This window comes from Callospermophilus lateralis, assembly GCF_048772815.1.
Source record: "Callospermophilus lateralis isolate mCalLat2 chromosome 5 unlocalized genomic scaffold, mCalLat2.hap1 SUPER_5_unloc_1, whole genome shotgun sequence".
Lineage (NCBI taxonomy): Eukaryota > Metazoa > Chordata > Mammalia > Rodentia > Sciuridae > Callospermophilus > Callospermophilus lateralis.
The window spans coordinates 836,104-855,826 of NW_027510147.1; the positions used below are offsets into that span (position 1 = coordinate 836,104).

Sequence of the window (19,723 nt, forward strand, 5' to 3'; positions counted from 1 at the left end):
AATTTATTAATAACTGACATAAGGATGTTGAAGTCTCCCAATAAAATTGTGAATGTGTCTATTTCTCCTGGAATTTTAGTAGTTTTTGATGTCCTTGTGTCTGGGGTATACAAATTAAGGAATTTTACATCTTCTTTGCAAAATGACCTGTTTCATATATCTAATTCTGTTATTATTCCTAATTACTTTCATTGTTCCAAAAGTCCTTGTCTGAACTCAACACAACTGACCAATTTCCTTTGTTTAGTTTTAGCAAGGTGGTTCTCTCTCCATTTCTTTACTTTTAATCTACCAATATCTTTATATTTAAAGTGATTTTTTAATAAGTAAGCATATAGTTGATTTTTATAATCAACTCTGAAAATTTTCATCGTTTAAGTGTTCTGTTTTGAACATTTATATTTAAAGTAATTATTGAAAGAATTAATTCAACATCTACAATGTTTTTAATTCTTTAATATTTGCTTTTTTATTTGTCTCTTCTTTCTGACTTTTTTTTTGTACTGGGGATTGAACTCAGGGGCACTGGACCACTGAGCCACATCCCCAGCCCTATTTTATATTTTAATTAGAGAAAAGGTCTCACTGAGTTGCTTAGGGCCTGGCTTTTGCTGGGGCTGGCTTTGAACTATCAATCCTCTTGCCTCAGCCTCTTGAGCTGCTGGGATTACAGGCCTGCACCACCACCCCAGCTGCTCTCTTTCTTTCTTTTTTTTTTTTTTTAAGTATTTTATGTGATTTAATTTGTCATGTCTTTTAGCATACTAGCTATGTATCTTTTAAAAAACTTTAGTGGTTGTCCTTGAATTCTAACATACATTCTATCTAACTTAGGTCCACTTTCAAATAGCACTGTGTCACTTTTTGTGCATTGAGAAACCTTAGAGAATTAAGTAACTCATAATATTCACCCAATAACTGCCCAAACAGTACCGTTGTGGGAAAGAATAGCCTGATTTATGTTTATTTGAATTTTGAAAGGTTTCTAATCATCTCATTCCCCAAATTGTGATTGTCAGTTCTGCATGTCACTGCATGTCATCCTATCATGTAGATCACAAGGAAACTCTTTATTTTATTTTTAATTACCTTGATGTTATTGCAAAGAAGAAGCTGTCAAAAGCTAAACCATGTTTAAAATCAAATTATTGGGTCTAAGCTTCAAGCTCAATGGTGTAGTATATGAGTAGGTTTCCATTTCCTTTTTTACTTCTATTTCAATATGGCTTTACTTTTTCAACAATTTCAAATTTCCAACTTTTTTTCTCTAAAACTAGGGCTCATTTGTTTTGCTTACCAGATTATTTACTTAGTTTCCCCATTTTCCCTTAATTTTTTCACCCATGAGATCGCATTGAGTTATTTGATCTTTTCACAGTCACATTTCTTAACACCCTCAGGCTGAGCCTACACATGTCTCTAAAGCTCCAATTCTTCTTTTTAGTGGACTTATTCTCCTTCATATTGACACTGTGCACCTTTTATAAAACTAAAATAGCCATCTTCTAAGCCCTGCAGACTGATCTCTTAATCAATTAGCACCTGCAAAAAAACTAGATGATGAAAATCCATGCTACATTCACATGCTTCCTAAGGATTTTTAAATATAAAATCCTAATTTTCATAATAATTGCTTGAGGTAATAATGAGAAATTCCACCTCATATATGGGAAAATGGTGTTTATACAACTATGCAGGATTATATAACCAGTGACTAATGATAAAAATATTATAATTTAGGAGGAATTAAACACTAGTGTTTTGGTTTGCGTTTGCTGTTTTAATTCAGAGGAAATTCAGTGCACCATTTCTTTTTGTTACTTCTCTTTTCAGTTTAAGCAGGCAAGTAAGATTTGACAATGTAGAGTACTTTCCATATTCTAATATGCTTCAGATAATAAATGACCATGAATTCTCATCCTTTTAAAATTAATAACAGTTACATTCAGTTACAAGGAGAAAACATCATGGCTGAATACAAAGTGAGACTATGATCATAAGGAAAAGATCAGATAAGGACAGTAGCCTAATTAAAAAATCAGGAGAAAAAAGTGTGCTACACGTCATGCCCTGATAGAGCAGTGGGTACCGGGATATAAGCACTTAGTGGATGTCAGCTTCAGTGTTATTATAGGTGAGGTCATGGCAGCGAGGAACCTCTCCTCAGAAGTGGAACTACACATCATGACTGCTGGGCAAATCTTTGACTCAGAACCTAAAATCCAGTGGAGCATTGATGGACAGTGAATGGATGGCCACCACAGGAAGACACTAAAGGTGGCCAACACAAAGCATGCCATGGAGCAGCTGGAGTGTCCACATGATGGGTTCTGAAAGCTGGAGGAGATGGAAGCGGCCACCTGGTGACAAGCTGTGGGAACCAAGAGTGATCGCCATGGTCTCCAGTATTCACACAACAGGAAACAGAACCAGTAGAGAGGAAGGGTGGTGCAACAGGAATCCATGCCAATAGGTGTTTGTCAAATGCACCAAGAATGTGAGTGGAAAGTAGAGTCTCTTCAACCAGTTGTGCTGGGAAAACCACACAGTCAATGTAAAGAATGACAGATGCTTATCTCTCACCATGGACAAAAATCAACCTGAAATTAATCAAAGACCTAAGACCTGAAAGTACGGGTGAGGGTTTGGATCTTTGAGCATTTTGTGTTTTTTAATGCCCAGATGCTGGTTCCACATGATATACGTGACAATGTCTCAGAACCAGGAGATAAGATGATATCTGGATGTCAGTCATGCCCTGCTGACTGCAGATTAGCATTTGCTTAGAAGAGAAGAAGTGATATTGAAAGTCCAAGTTCTGATTGCTCCATGTGGTGCTATTCACAGAGGATGAGAATGCAGAAGCAGTCCTGGTGCCTTCAGTGTGGGGTGTGTTCAGGGCAGCTGAGAGAGCATGATGTAGATATGCTTCAGAAAATGAAAGGTAATGGAAATCATGCTGAAAATCTCGATGTTTCAGAATAGATATGGCAAGAGTTCCTGAAGGATTTTTGTTACTATAGGAGCATGTAATATCCACGTGTTTAAGGAACTGAATAGACACTTCATGGAAGAAGAAATACAGGTGCTCAATAAATATATGAAAAAAATGTTCAACATCTCTAACAACTAGATTAATGTCAATTAAAACTACACTGATATTCCATCTCACTCCAATCACAATGGAAATAATATTAAGAATACAAGTAAGTACAGTAAATGTTGGTGAGGATGTGGAGGAAAAGATTCACTCATACATTGCTTATGGGACTGCAAATTGGTGTGACCCATCTGGAAAGCTGTATGGAGATTCCTCAGAAAATTTAGAATGGGACCCATTTGACTCAGTTTTTCCACTCCATGGTATATATTCAATGGATTTAAAATCAGCAAACTACAGTGATACAACCACATCAATTTTTATAACAGCTCAAATCACAATAGCTGAACTATGGAACCAAAAGATGAATGAAGAAAAAAATTCTGGTATGTATATACAATGGAATATTGTTCACCCTTAAAGACAATGAAATTACGGTATTTTCTGGTAAATGGATGGATCTAGAGACTGTCATGCTACTTGAAACAAGCCAATCCCCCCCACAAGAGGCCAATATTTTCTCTGATATGTGAGTAATAAACACACAATGAATAGGGGGGTGAGGGGCAGAAGAGAAATACAATAAAATAGACAATGGGGAATGGAGGGAAGGGAGGGGGATAGGAAAAGTAAAGACAGTGGAATGAGTCTGACACAATTTGCCCTGTACACACATGAAAACAACACAGTGAATCCACCATCTTGTACATTCACAGAAATGGAATCCTAACTAGAATAATAGATATTCCAACCTTGTATAAAAACATCAAATGGATTCTACTGTCATGCACCACTGAAAAGAAACAATAAATTTTAAAAAGATTTTTTTTTCTTAAAAGGTAACCTCTCAATGATGAAGAAAGGAGACAGCAGGAAGAGGAACCAAAAGAGTAGTTTAATTGTGTACCAGGGATGGAATTCTAAAGATTTCCCAAAAGGAAAACCAGATAAAATAATGGTGGTGGAGAAGGACAGAATCCTGCTTCAGCACCAAGGCCACCTACTGACCTCCTTAACCTGTTCTTTCTTTAGGAAAAAAGGGTGCTGGGAAAGCCACTGAATTGAGGACATATTGACTGTAGACAACAATATCCTTTAGAAGGATAAAGGTGAAATGAGAATGGGTTCTACTCTTTGGATGTCTAATCAGAGGATAGGCTGAATAGTAGAATCAGGAATGGTCAGGCAGTTTGAAATAGAAGGAAAGGAATAATTAGATTGTAGACAGATTAAAAATGTGGTCCTTATGTTATATTCAGGGAAATGATGTCAAGAGAAAGATGGAAATTCATGATTAGGGGCCACAGCATGAGAGTGATGATAAAGATTTGAGAATACCATTCAAGAAAACATCAGAGGAAAAAAAACATGAATTCTTACAGATATACTGAATGGAAGAAGAATTATTTAAAAATGATTTTTTATGGTACAATCTGAAGAAATCAAGATTTGTATGTTTCTGTGGTGGAACTGTATGTAAGACCATTGAAGTAAAGGACCTTCTGGGGAGAGAGGAGAAGCAGCAGGTGGTGGGTGGGGACATCCACAGGGGGAGACTCAGCGGGAGAGCAGGGGAGGGATGGAGGAGGTTGTCTGCACCCCCTGGGCATCAGACACCTGGACCAAGGCCAGCTGTGCAACACCCAGCGCTCAGACTCCGCTGGCAGCTCAGCCTCTGCAGTGCGACCTTCATGTCTCGGTTCCTCAGAGAGTAGATGACGGGGTTCAAGGAAGGGGTGAGGATGGAGTAAAAGACGGTTGCCAGGCGACCCTGGGTGGTGGAGTACTGAGATGCAGACCTCAGGTAGGTGAAGCGTCCACTGCCGTAAAACAGGAGGACTGTGGTCAGGTGGGAGGAGCAGGTGGACAAGGCCTTCCAGTGGCCGTCCCCCGAGGGCATCCGCAGGAGGGTGGAGAGGATGCGGATGTAGGAGAGGACCGTGAGGGCGAAGGAGTTCAAGATGATGCAGCTGCTCACGGCAAAGCCCACCTCCTCCCTGGGGTGGAAGTCAGCACAGGAGAGCCTCATGAGAGCAGGAATGTCGCAGAAGAAGTGCTCCACTACGTTGGGCCCACAGAAGGGCAGAGAGAAGGTGTTGATGGTGTGGAAGGCAGAGTAGAGCTTCCCGCCCACCCAGGCCAGGACCACCAGTGCCCAGCACCGTCCGTGGCTCATGATGGTCCCATAGAGCAGGAGCCTGTAGATGGCCACACACCAATCATAAGCCATGGCTGTGAGCAGAAAGCACTCAGCTGAAGCAAGTGTGAAAAACATGTAAAGCTTAGCCACACACTTGAGGTAGGAAATGACCCCAGGGCCCTGTAGGGTGGTAGCCAGTGCCTTGGGGATGGTGACCGAGATGTAGCTCAGGTCCAGAAAACACAAATTCTTCAGGAAGAAGTACATGGGTGTGTGGAGGCGGCTGTCTGTAAGCACAGCTGTGATGATGGACATGTTCCCTAGGAGGTCAAAGGCGTAGACCAACAGGAAAGAGACAATGACCACTGGCCTCCCCTTCTGGGATGTCTGAGAAGCCCCTGAGGATGAAGTGAGTCACTCTGGTCTGATTGGACATTTCTCCCCCTCTGAAGTTGTGTTCAGATGCAGTGGCCACAGATAGCTAAGAGAAGGTCAGCTGGGAATATGTCTAGGGAGGTCCTTTGTCTACAGAGGTGCATCTTCTCTCAATGGAAAAACATCCTAGAAGCAGCTTATATGAGAATCATAATCCAGGAAATTTGATTATTCTGAGGAATCACTCTGCACCTGTCCCCCAAGTCAACTGTTCTGATCACACTGCAGGAAAACAGTGTCTCATGGAAGAGAGGAGAGGAGGGGAGGGAAGGAAAGCAGAGAGGAGAAGATAACAGAGGAGACAGATGTCTGACAATTTTTCCTCCCATTCATTGTGGGGGCTTCAGGTAAGAGGTCTCATGTATTTACTTCACGCATTGACCCAGGTCACCACTTGGAGTGTCTCCACATTAACCCAATTGGTGATGCTTTAGTGAATGGAGAGATGGGCCTTTTTTTTTTAACCCCTTCCTTCCTCATGGTGCTCCTGCCCATAGATTTCCCCAGCCCTCCTAGGTTTTTCCTGTTATCACCTTCTTGCCCAGCCTCCTTTACTGCTGTTAATTTCTTTCTTAAACTATTGGCTTTCTTGGGGGATTTTTTTTGTCAAGTTGAAATATTCTTGGTATTTTTGGTAGTTCCAGGATTTATTACCAGATATGGTATTGACATTTTTTTAAATTTATGAAATACAATTAACATCTTGATCAGGAAATATTTAGTTTATTAAAAACCAACAAGGACAACCCCAACTTCTAGCTAATAAGATCTAAAAAACACAATGAACAAAAGGAAAGGAGGAAGGAGGCACAGATCAGGAGGAGGAGTAGAAGAGGAGGGGTTAGGACATAGAATGAAATGCAGTCTCTCTGCAGCAAACCTTTTAGTAAAGCACAAAGGAGAAGGGCAGGAATGTGTTCCCGCCATTCGGGATTCCGTCTGTCTGTGAAGTGTGGCTGAGTCTCTACATACTGAGGACATCATCCAAAAGGAGGTTGGAGGGGCTTCTTGTCTCTGAAAAAATAAAATAGAAGTCCACTCCTCAGAGCCCAGTCTATGACCTGCAGAGGCAAAGCCTTCTGTTTTAGAAGATGCTTGTTCTTTGTGCCATGTGTAAATCAGGTAAGAGGTCTCGTGTATTTACTTGCAGCATGGAATAATACTTTGGAAAACACTAGCTATAATAAAAAACTAGGAATGGAACCCTGAATTGAAACTGCTCTCCAATTCCTTTGTATTCATCCAAAAGAACTAAAATTGGCCTAGTATAGTGACTCAGCCACATCCATCCACATTTACAGCACGACTCCCAAGAGCCAAGATAGGGGATCAGCCCAGGAGCCTGTGAAGACATGAATGGATCTAGAAAATGTGGACTAATATGGCTGAGTTTGCTCAGCCACCAAGAAGAATGAAATGATGTTATTTACTGTAGATGGATGGAGGTGGAGCAAAGGGATGGAGGTGGAGAACTTCATGCTGAGTGAAATAAGCCAGAGTAAGAAAACCAAGGGTGGAATGTTTTCTCTCTTATGTGGGTTAGAACAAAATAAGGAATGGGGGAAAGAGTGGACCTCAAGAAGGGAAGACAGTGGGAGAGGAGGAGCTGAGAAATGAGATTCACCAAACTATGCTGTGTACATGTGTAAACCCCCAGGGAAGGACGCCCTTGGGTTTATCTGCACAGCGCTAATTTAAAAAACAACAGATAAATAGAAGGCCATTACAATAGGAAGGAGGTTAGAGAATAGGAAAGGGGAGGGGAAGGGGAAGTACAGGGGGCTGAAAGGTGGCAGTTTAGTTTCATGCACATACTAATATTTCCAAATAAAACCTACTATCATGTATAACTATAATGCACTAATAAAATCATTAAAATTATTTAGTAAAAAAGTTAGTGTCAAATTTCTAAAAGGAAAGTCATATATATATATATATTATTAATTTAATTTAAAATATGGAATATTTAATGTAATTCACAAAATCTTATAGACTGTACTTACTACAGAATAGCATATTTAGTTAACATGGATATATTTTACAAACAAGGGAAGATCAAAAACATGTACCTAGCAAATCTAAGGTTCAAACACATTTTTAAACAGCTGCTTTTCTCTGCATAGATGTGTCAAGCAGTGCCATAGTGAAGTTCTGGCTCCTAATCCCTGTTGGGGGATGATGTCCCTCAAGCCTCATTTTTTAGACAGGACAGGACACTTGCTGTGATGCAGCAGCAGGAAGGTGCTGGGGAGTGGCCACAGCTCACCTCCTCCTGCAGTCCCATTCTTACTCCCAGGCCTCCTCACCTGAGTGACTGTCAATCCTGACTCAAGGCTTAACTCTTCCAGCCAGGCCCTATGACAAAGCTCTGACAGCTGCCCATTAACAACACTTTCATAGGGAATTCTTATTCACTTTGGAAGATGGTTAAAGTTGGTAAATTTAACTTTATTCCAACATTCAATAAAATTAAAATACATCCATGCAAACTTTTCTCCACTGTCACCTCCTGTGGAGGAGTCCTAGAATTGCTTCCTATCCTCAAACACATTGAAGTCAAGTTGAACACAATGAACATATTGAAATTAGAATACATAAAATTAAATTTTGTGGGATCTTTTATAAAACAGCTCTGCTAGGATCCAGGGAAACTGTCTTTGACTGAATGCAGGAACTTAACTTAAGCCCTGAGTCCAAGTGTGCGCACCAAATCCCTGCTCCTAGGGGTCTGGTTAGTGTCTGTTTCTTACTTGCTGTCTTCTCCCTCTGCGGGCCTGATCCTGAAGAGCAAGACAGGCCTCTTTTCCTGTGTGCAGTCTGTGCTCAGCAGAGAATAAAGGAGTGAGCAGCTTGAGTGCAACCTGGTGGAAGTTACCCTTAACACACTTGGCTTTAGACGTGGTTCTGCAGGAGCTCGCTCTAATATTTCCAGCTGTGTGAGTGTGCAACCTCCTGCATAGGACAGTCAGAAACCCTGCAGTCATCATAACCCCAGGATAAAATATGCTTGTGACAGTTATTGAATACTATTGCCTGGTAGAAGCTCATCTGCTGCTCTGAGCACTTCCTTCCCCAATTTACCCAAAGTCCAGAGAAGACATTCCCTATATGCTGCAGAACTACAGAGTCAAGGTCACGACCCCATCTCTGATTCCCACAGCTCCCCTCAGTATTCAACATTAGTAAGAATTGAAAGAGAATAGTTGGTCCTCCTCCCAATGGTCAGTGGGTAGGTAGAACTGGACTTGGAGAACACTAAAGAGCGTTGATACAGGTGAGGATGCTGCTTGAGTTACAACTCTGGGAATCTGTTGGAGGCAGTGCTGGAATTTTCCTTAGGACAGAGACATCTGTGCAATACTTGGGAAATGGCAACTTGCTCAGAGTTCAACCACTAGAATACCTATTGTGTGTGGGAGGTACCCCAGGGTCTTCTCCTACCTGGAATTCCTGATGCAGCTTGTCACTTAATTCTCTGTTAGATGCAAGGAAAAGTAATTCAAGGAGTAGTGTGTGTATGAGCGAGCAGCAAGGTCCTGGGGGAAACCAGAAGGGTATGAACTCTTGGCTGGTCAGGGATTCAGCAGTGGTCAGCAGGATGCCCACACCGGCTCAAGTCAGACACCCAGGTGAGTCTGTGGCTCCTGCTTCAAGGTTCAAGGAGCCGGGGAGAGTGACTGTGCACCTGGGCTGAGGCTAGTCCAGCAGAGCTGGGGACAAGATGTGCCCTTTCTCTCTCCCTGAACCACCTCCCCAGTCCTCCCTCATCCCAGGGGGACCTGAGGAACACTGGATGGTGGAGGCCACCCCTGGGTAAGGGAAGAGAGAGATGTCAACTCCTGAGTGTGGGATGTATTCTTGGGTGGATGACCTAACATTTTAACCAACTGAAGTCATTTAAACAGCTGCAGAAATAGGAATTAGCAGTGATTCCCATCTGGAACATGAAAGACTAGTAAACTAGAAGTAGGTGTGGAGGAGAGCAGAGTACAGTGGGTCTCACCAGGAGTCAGTGAATTTCAGGTGTTTGCAAATATTAGAAGCTCTGGAAATTAAGATTGTGTTGATGAGAATTTCCAACATGACAACTTGTGCCTTCTGAACAGTAAAACATCATTCCCTTTCTTAACAAAATTAAACATTAACCAGTGTCCTCGAATACTCTGCTTTCTAGAGGATGCCAACCAACCAATGAAAGCAATGTTTTATGGGAGCATGCTGCTGCTTTCCCTGGCCCATGAATGCATTTGTTCCCAAGGGTTAATAGCAGTTTGACCTGCCTTTCTGCTTCAGTGTGTATGTAATTGTAAAAGAGAAAGCACTGTTTCCATTAGCACATAATACATCATGAAAAACACATTTGAAATAATAATTTGAAACATGTGTGGCAACCCAGAGGGGAGCACCTCATGTTCTTGCACTTTCGGGAATCTGTGCACTTTTCTTCAGAGTGCTGCTAGGTGTTGGAGAGGGCAGGCAGGTGGCCCTGAACTGAAGATGCTCAGAGCAGAGACACATTCTTCCTATGGGGCCACTGCTGTTGTTGTCCCTGGAATCCCACCTGCTACCGTCCTGCATGAATTCATCCTCCCTGTCCTCCTATGATAGCCCATTGCCCCCTTCAGATGACTCAGGCTGCCTTCCACCCTGTACCCACTTCAGCTTTACAAGAACAGGCACAATCAGTCTTTTTTTTAAGAGAGAGAGAGAGAGAGAGAGAGAGAGAGAGAGAGAGAGAGAATTTTTTTTAATATTTATTTTTTAGTTTTCGGCGGACACAACATCTCCGTTTGTATGTGGTGCTGAGGATCGAACCCGGGCTGCACGCATGCCAGGCGAGCGCGCCACCACCTGAGCCACATCCCCAGCCCCACACAATCAGTCTTTTAATTTCTTTCTTCTTTTTTTCCAAATATCCCCACAAAGACTATCTGCTGACCACAAACCACACAGAAAGACCATCTCTGCCTGGACCATAGCCAGTCATTCAAGGACTCCAGCCCTCCAGTGTCTTCATGGTTATGATGTCTCGAGTGTCCAACATACTTGTAGATAATCTCCTGCTACACAGAATTCTATGTCTTCAAGGGCAGTTCTCTAAAAGCATCTGGTGCATTATCCATGGTCACTAAGGGTGAGCACTTCATATCTTTTCTCTGCACATTTGGGGTTTTCCGGAGACAGGTTCACCCCATGCTTCCCCAGTGTGACCTGATTCTACCACAGCAGTCAGAGGTGCACATTTGGCAAGTTGGCCCCCAACTTCTTAGGTGTGTTTATCAGAGGCAGTGTGCATTAGGTCATAATTCCTAAAAATTTGGGAACCTAAAACAGGGTCATTTGTGGACATCTTCAAGAAGATGATGATAGTGAAACACCTGTGAATCTTTATTCTCATCTTTACAGGGGAAGAGCCATTTGATGCTTTCAACATTCCATAACAGAGTTGAAGTCATTTAAATAGCTGCAGAAATAGGAATTAGCAGTGATTCCCATCTGGAATATAAAAGACTGGTAAACTAGAAGTAGGTGTGTTGTGCTTGTGCATAGCTGGTGTGCAGATGCAGCAGTGAATTTGAGCTCTGATTGGTTGTAAAATAGAGATAGTACACCCATTTTTATCAGAGTCTGTCTAATCTCTAGCCCTGCAACATTCTATAATCAATGAAAGACAAACTAAAGATGTCACATGCAGTGAGACAACCATGAGGTTTTGTCTCAGTTAATCAGATCTCACATGGAGCAAGACTTACTTTTTGTATGTAGACACATCCAGGTGAGGGCAGAGCAGAACCTCCTCATCAGCAGGTCAGCAAGTCCTAGGGAGGAGAAGGCTGGAGATGGGGGGGTAGTTGGCTGGTTCTTCTGCATGTCTATTAAATAACAAGTACTGACCTTACTTCACACCAGCAGGGAAAATGAGATAATGGGATTGGAGCTCTCTAGAGAGTTGTCCTTGTACCACTCCCTGGGTATTTTATTTATAGATACTATGGCCTGAGAATTTCTAGGGGCACCTTGGGAAATTTGAAAGACATTGAAACAGAACAATTTCTGGAAAACAAGGAAATTTCAGTTAGTGAAAGAAATTTTAGTAAAATCCATGGTAGAGGTTGATAATGCAGGAGTTTATATGGCTGCAGAACAGGAGCTCATGGGGCCCTGTGTCGGGTCTATCAGATTCTAGGAGGGGAGGTGCTTAGGTATGCAGACGGTTTAGAGATTTACCTATGTACATACACAGGTGTATGTATGTATGTGCATTAATGAATTCCACAAATTAAAGTCTCTCAGCTGTGTCTACTTTGCCAAAGAGGGTGTTTCTTGAGTGGTGCTAAGAAATTTGTCCTGTAGAATACAAATATGAGAGAGAAGAACACAGCTGAGTCTGTGGTGCGTGCAATGAGCTAGGGAGGAGTGTCACAAGTTTGAGGCCACTGTGGATAATTTAGTGAGCCCGACTCAAAATGTAAGTTTTTTAAAAAGCAATGGGGATATGGGTCCGTGGTAAAGTGCCCCTAGTTCAATAACAAGTACTGCCATAATTTTGTTATTTTAAAATATAAGATGTGGGATGGGAGATAGTGCAGATTTGTTTACAATCAAATTAAGTGGTTATCAGCTTGTAGGCAATTGTTAGAACAATATGAGGTTCCACTGAAACCTCATAGTAACCTCAAAGCAAATACCTTCAGTAGGAAGGAAAGTAAAACATGCAAAGGTTACCAGGACAGAAATATCAAACTGCAGGCAGGCAAGAAGAGAGGGTCAATATTAGAAATCAGTCCTCTCCTGTCAATGATTCCTTGAGTGTAAGTGGATTTAGTTCTGCAACCTGAACAGAGGGGCTGATTTATGAAATTATGAAGTTCAATTATGAGCTGCCTCCTGAAGACTCACCTCACTGTGAGGACAGAGTGAGGCAATGGCACAGGGAGGGTGTTGTATGTTATGAAGGCCAAAGAGAGCAAGGGCAGCTGTACACACCTCAGCCAGACTCTAAGGACAGGCAGAGGTGAAGTCCAGTAATGACACGCCTTCAGCTCCTCAAGAGGATGTAACACCCAGCACACATCATGTCACACACCCATGCAGGGAAACACACATCAAGGATGGGAAGGCAGGAAAGATTAGTTCCTTGACAGCATGGGAACTGAGCACCTCAATTTCCAATATGCACAGGTTGCACTGCCAGCAAACTAACAGAGAAATACTAGATTGGAAAAACACTTCAGGTCAAGTGGGCCTAGCAAACATGGAGAGGTCGTGCCATGCAAGAGCAACAGAGCACATCTCCTCCTCAAGCACAGACATAACATTCTGGAAGGCAGATTCCGTGTTAGGGCACAGCACAGGAACAAGTTCAGGAAGATTACAATAATATGTGGTTTCCTTTGAACCACAGTGGCGTGAGAGCAGAAACTGAGGACAGGAAGGGATTTGGAAAATCACAAATGAAAATACAGAGAAATTTTAAAATACACTTCTGAACACCTAGTAGGTTGATAAAACAGTAAAAGCCAAGTCTAAATACCATGAGATGGATAAAAATGGGAAAGCATCATGCCAAAATATGGGGGTACCTCCAAAGCAAACTAAGAAGAGAGTTTACAAGGAAAAAAATGAAAGTATAAAAATTGCAAAAAAATTATCTCAAGTAACTAGGAAATAAATAGACTAACTCATTCCAAAGTTAACAGGGGAAATAAAGAAGAGGACTAGAGAGTCTGAGAGAGAAAGAGAAGAAAAAGAAAAAGATAGCAAAGCAGAAATAACAGAAATACAAAATATTAATGAAATAAGTATATTTTTGAAAAAGAAACAAAACCAACACATCTGTAAGTTGATTAACAAGTAGAAAGGAAGAAAATCCAAATTAATGCAATCAGCACTGAAGGGGAGAGCTCACATCCTTTTGCAGGACGCAAAGCCCTACAGGAAAGCAGCATGAAGGAATGCATGCTGAGGGGCAGAGGAGGAGTCTTGGAGTGAGGAAAGGAACCACAGGCTCATGCACTTGCCCCAGGCCAGGACAGAAGAACCACAACCTCTGCTCAGACCAGCAATGTGCAAAGGGGAGGAATCTTTGGGAAGTTTCAAAAGAGGCATGAAGGCACCTTCCTGAAACTTCTACCCAGCAAGGTATTGAAAGACTGCAGAACAAGCACGTGAGATAAAGCAAGAACATGCATCCATATAGGACAGAGAGAAGAGAGGTTCTCATTGTTTACTGAAGACACAGGTAATATATATAATTCACACACAGGCACCCACACACACACACATAAATTGCTAAATTGATATTGCACTTTCAATAAAGTTGACAAATACAAAATAAGGATTCAAAAAGTTGAAGTATGCTGTAAGCAAACAGCAAACTATCATAAAAATGAAGATGAATAACCCATTTATAATGGGTAAAAGCAATATGTAGTGATAAATTCAACCAGAAGGTTAAAGAAGTTACTGAGAATTAAAAATTTTCATTGGAAGAATGAATGCATTATAATATTTACACAACCAAAAGTCTGCGGATTTAATGAAATCACTGTGTAAACTCTCCTTTTTCACAGAGAATAAACCATTTTAAAAATCATGTGAAAACACACACACACACATACACACACACTCACACACACACACAAGAAAGGAAATAATGAGCAAAGCCTACAAAGCAGGGAAAGCATAAGACCTTATTTCTAACCCTACCACAGAGCTGTACATAACTAAAATAGCACAGGACTTGGAAAATCTGGGTCATTTGGACAGTGGACCAGAACCGAAAGCCAGAAATGAACCTACTCATGAAGAGGAAATTGGTTTTGAAAAAGTATGTCACTACTGCCACGGAAACAGGGTAGTGATTCCAATAAAGAAGGTCGGGCTAGTCTCTCCGGATTTGCAGAGAAAGCAAGGTCGTGGCCACAGATAGCCTGGTGAAGGTGGATCTGAACTTGACAGCAGCCCTGGGGAAGCCTCACCCCGGTCTCTCCCACAGGTACCTCAGTGACTGATGGAGTCCGGGGGCCTCACTGGCCTCTCTGGACCCTACTCCAGGGTGGGAAGCTGCTCCTTGAGAGGGCTGTCAGGGGAGAGGCACTGTGGCCACATCAGGGACAGCCAGGTGTGTCCCTCAGCCACTGGGGGGAGCAGGTGACAGTCACAGTAGAGGCAGCATCTCCCTCTGGACCCATGCCAAGCTCAACCTTCAGGTCAGGGCAAGACATAACCCCCACCCTCCTCCTGGTGCTCACTCCTCTCCACAGCCCTGTTGACAGCGCAGGCAGCAGGCAGCTCAGGGCTCCGCACCCCCAGAGGTGAGGGAAGCCACAGCCTCTGCACCACCACCAGTAAGTTCCCCAGAGCCCACAAGAGCTTTGGACTGCTCCCACATCCTGCAGGACAAGGCCTTCAGTGAGTTCCGATTTTCCCTTAGACTGTGGCTGACTGCAATTTTATAAGGCTTTCATAGGTCTGGAGAAAATTCTTATCCAAATGTCCTAATAAGAATTTTTTTTTTTTTGGTGATTAGATGTCAATTTTAAGATCTCTAAACCTAGTCTCCTTAATACAGATGAGAGGGCATAAAACAATATTTTCTATGCTAATTTCTGAAACATGAACTCAGGATTTATTTCAAAGACTCCACTGTATTGTAGAATTTTGGCTTAAGGATATAGCAATATTCAAAGCAAATATCAACAATCTCATCATGCAAAACAGGATACTGACAACACTGTAATCAATGAATAGATTATTGAAAATATAAGGGAAAGTTTAATTCACTTATGAGGAAGAGAGTAAGACATGATAGAAAATAATGGTGAGCTTAATAAAGATTTGTTTAAATTGCCAATATGTGACCACTAAAAAGAACCAGTGACCTTCAGTGATACAGTATCATTCATGAACAGTTATTATTGTTGGTTTTGTGACAGATTAGAATGCTGTGAATCAGCATTTAAATTAAAGGCTGGCAGGAATTTCTGCCTCTGTCGCCTTCATATTTTTGTAGAAATATGTCTCAAAATGCAGGCTACAGCCGTCCCTCCAAAGAAAAAAAGAAAGAAACAAAAATCAGGAAAATAAAAGAACATGAAACACGAGAAGGTGAGGAAACAAAAACCAAGAGCAGGATCTGGGTTAAGACGTTTAATCAGTCACCAAGGTGACCAAATGGACTCAGAAAAGTAAAAGGAGGAGGAAAGCACATTCACACAGAGAAGACAAAAACACACATATTCTTACAGAAACTGACACAGTGGAAGAATAGTAGGAATCAAAGTCCATTGACTGGGAAATAAGGTGCAAAGCACCTGGGACTAGCCAGGGCACGTGAGTAGTGGGCAGTGCACATCCTTGTCTTCACTCCTCACTCTTCAGCAGGACCATTCTCTGGAGGCCTGGGCTGCTTGGCCCTGCTCCTGTGACAATGTCTGTGTGCTGCTGCATTCCATTAGGACATTCAGACTTTGTGAAGGAAAAACTCAGAAAACATGATAAGACACCATGGAAAATGTGATCAATGAACTGGAATTTTATAGAAAAACTTTATTGTTAAAGCCAACATTGAATCCCCTTTCCTGCCAAGATGTCTCTCTCTCTCTCTCTCTCTCTCTCTCTCTCTCTCTCTCTCTCTCTCTGTCTCTCTCTCTCTCTCACACACACACACACACACACACACACACACACACACATTAAATAGGAACAAATATCAAGCCTGATCTTTCCATCCAACTTGCCCTTTTTATTGCAGAACATTTCATCAAGAATGAACAGAACGTCAGGGCTCACGGGCTTCCTTCTCCTGGGTTTCCCTGGCCCATGCAACCTTCAGCTCCTACAAGCTGGGGCTCTCACTGCAGCCTACCTGGCTGCCCTGGTGGGGAATGGCCTCACCATCACCATCACCTCCCTGGACCCGGGCCTCCATTCGCCCATGTACTTCTTCCTGAGGAATCTGTCCCTCTCTGATATCTGCCTCATTTCTGCTGTGGTGCCCAAAGCTGTCACCAACTCTGTCACCCACTGCCACTCCATCTCATTCCTTGGCTGTGTTTCCCAGGTCTTCCTGGTGCCTTTCTCTGCAGTTGCAGAGCTGAGTCTCCTCACAGTGATGTCCATGGACTGCTATGCCGCCATCTGCCATCCCCTGCACTATGAAGCCATCATGAGCAGGGACACCTGTGTGCAGATGGTCACTCTGTCCTGGCTCAGCAGTGGCTTTGTATGTGCCATGCACACTGTGAGCACCTTTTCCTTTTCTTACTGTGGAAACCGTCAAATTCAGCAGTTCTTCTGTGACATTCCGCAGTTGTTGGCTATTTCTTGCTCCCATAACATGACTGCAGAAGTCGTGCTCATCTCCATAAGTGCCATCCTGGACACTGGCTGCTTTGCCTGCATTGTCGTCTCCTACATCTTCATCTTCTCCACCGTCAGGCGGATCCCGTCCACAGCAGGGCAGGTCAAAGCCTACTCCACCTGCCTTCCCCACCTGGCAGTGGTAGTGCTTCTCCTCTCCACTGCCTTCACTGCTTACCTGAAGCCCCTCCTAGGGTCCTCCTCCTCCACTGACCTGGTGCTCTCTGCGGTCTACATTGTGCTGCCCCCGTCCCTCAACCCAGTCATCTACAGCCTGAGGAACAAGGCCATGAAGGCAGGATTGGAGAAGCTGGTCACCAGGAAGCTCCTGACAAAGCAGCACATGCTCCTGTTCCTCCACGGATAGAGCAGATCCCTCTCCATGTTTGTGCATGTTCCAGGCTGCTCTAAGCTGGCCTGTTCTTGTCTCAGGGTTCCTGCAACCTTGGTGCTGATCGTGATCCAATTGGAGTGAAAGACGCTGACAGGTTATCACTGAAGGGGGGCCTGGTCTGACACACTGCAGTCCAGGAGAACTGCCAGAGGGGCACTGGGGGTCTGCCCCTCTTCCCATCATGCTCTCTTGTCTTCATCTTCTTGGATAAAATCATATATCTTGGGTTCAGATATTTTCAAGTTAGTTGTTTAAGTGTCTTACTCAACTAAGGCTGTGGACTCTCTGGTGTCACTGATTGAAAGCCAAAGAGGAAACGTGCTCTGGGTGACCTCAAAGTCTCCTGGTAAATGGGCAGGAGGTCTGGACCTCCCTCACATAGTAGGAAACTCTTGATGATGTTGTGTTGTATCTTTGCCTTTGTAGCAATTGTTTACTGAGTCATTTCTTGTACCTTTAGATGCAAAACAACACCTAGTAAATAAAGTATCCCTCCAGCTAAAGAGCATATGTTAAATACCAATTGAGCAGGAGGCAGGTGTGACCTGGAGTCACATTCTTCACACACAGGTAGCTTTCCCACCACTATAGGGGCATATGCACTGGCCATGCCCCTTGGTCACAACTTTGTACACAATTTTGTGTTGAGGTAAATTAGAAGAATTTCTTTAAAAATTTTTGTGCAAAAGTCATGACTATATTAAAACATTTCACTTTTCTTAACACTTTGAAAATATATTTATTTTATTCCATTAACCACTGCATGGAACTACCAAGTGAAATTGTTAAATATGTGCTCATTAATATCTCTCTTTCATCACTGAACATTCATATCTTTCCATTTACCTGCAGGGAAAATATGCTTCAAACCAAGCTCAGTTACTCCCAGCTCCTACCTGCAGAGAGAGAGAGAGATGGGAGGGGGAGAAGGGGGTGTATGGGGAGAGACAGAGAGAGAGAGAGAGAGAGAGAGAGAGAGAGAGAGAGAGAGAGAGAAAGAGAGAGAAAGAGAGAGAGATATTATAACTGACCTTCTTCATTTTCTGTCTGATGACTTAAGATAAATAACAATATGCGGAAACAAAATTCTTCAAGGAAACATCTTCATAAATGTTCATTGGAGAAAAAGGGAAGATTGAAGCATGCCTTCTGTTTTCCCTTTTATTATCTTAAGAGATCATGTTATCTTTTTGCTTTTATTGTCTTATCAACATTCTATTTTTACATAAAACTACCATATGCTGTAGCAGACTTGCTGCTGAGTACCTACACAAAGGAAATGACATGAGTGTGCAGAAGGAGGTCAGCAGGACCACAGTCCTGCAGCTCCATTCAGGGTATCTTAGAAATGGATGCCAGAGTGTCCACCGAACACTTGAGAAATGGGAAGGCCAAGGAGGTGCAGCCTCCAATTCCAACATCCAGGAAAGCTGAGGAATGAAGATAGAAGATACAAGGCCATCCTGGGAAACCTAGTAAGACCTTGAGTCACAATTAAAAATGCAAAGGTTGGGGGCCTGTTGCACAGCTCAGTGGAGAGTGCACTCAAGTTCAGTCCTCAGTGTCACCAAATGTATGATGAGTGGATGACAGTGCTGGTACATTTATAAACAGAATAAAACTGAGCCTCAGAAAGACAAGAATCTGCAGTCTGTGGCAGATTGGGTGAAGCTGAAGGTCACTGTGCTTGGTGAAGTAGCCGGACCCAGACAAGCCAGCGCTGCCCAGCGCCTCACACTTGGAACAAAAACAACTGCTTCACTGAGTGCAGAGCTGCAGGGTGGTCAGCAGAGGGTGGAGAGTGGGGTAGGAGGAAGGAGGGTGGCCCAGGGTGGTCAGTGGGTGCAGTTCCACAGGAGCAAAGATCTGCCCTGATACTCTGCAGTGACTATCGATGACAGCGCTTGGAGGGGCTATTTCCAAAACCTGGAAGAAGGATTTTGGAAGTTTTCACTATAAACAAATGGCAAATATTTGAGGAATAGATGTGTCCATCCTGATTAAACATTATGCAATGTCAAGGAATGCGCACATCACATGGTGCCTCAGAATATGTACAATGTACTTTTAATGTATCAACCAAAGTAAATTTAATTCAACTACACTAAATAGGAGAATATTGTTTACTTTGACTTTGGGTGGTGCTGTAGGCTACTTTTAACCACTATTATCAGTCACTCATATCCTTGGGGGAGAAAGAAAGTTAAACATAGATGGAGAACTTCATCATCTTTAGATCTGTTGTAGGTCAGTGCAGGTGAGGTTTGGCCATTACTGGACTCATTTCAGG

General features: G+C 42.7%; 1 protein-coding gene and 1 pseudogene across 1 annotated transcript; one reads left to right on the top strand and one right to left on the bottom strand.

The window, feature by feature from the left end:
- Positions 1-4,709: 4,709 nt before the first annotated feature.
- Positions 4,710-5,676, bottom strand: LOC143387620 (olfactory receptor 5AR1-like; annotated as a pseudogene).
- Positions 5,677-16,446: 10,770 nt separating this feature from the next.
- LOC143387621 (olfactory receptor 14A16-like) lies at positions 16,447-17,406 on the top strand. Its single transcript, XM_076841913.1, has one exon. It carries the CDS (start codon positions 16,447-16,449, stop codon positions 17,404-17,406), a length of 960 nt encoding a protein of 319 aa, XP_076698028.1.
- Positions 17,407-19,723: the final 2,317 nt, after the last annotated feature.

What these genes read in the sequence shown, in the direction of transcription:
- LOC143387621 (XM_076841913.1), top strand. Translation starts at nt 16,447, where the DNA reads ATGAACAGAACGTCAGGGCTCACGGGCTTCCTTCTCCTGGGTTTCCCT.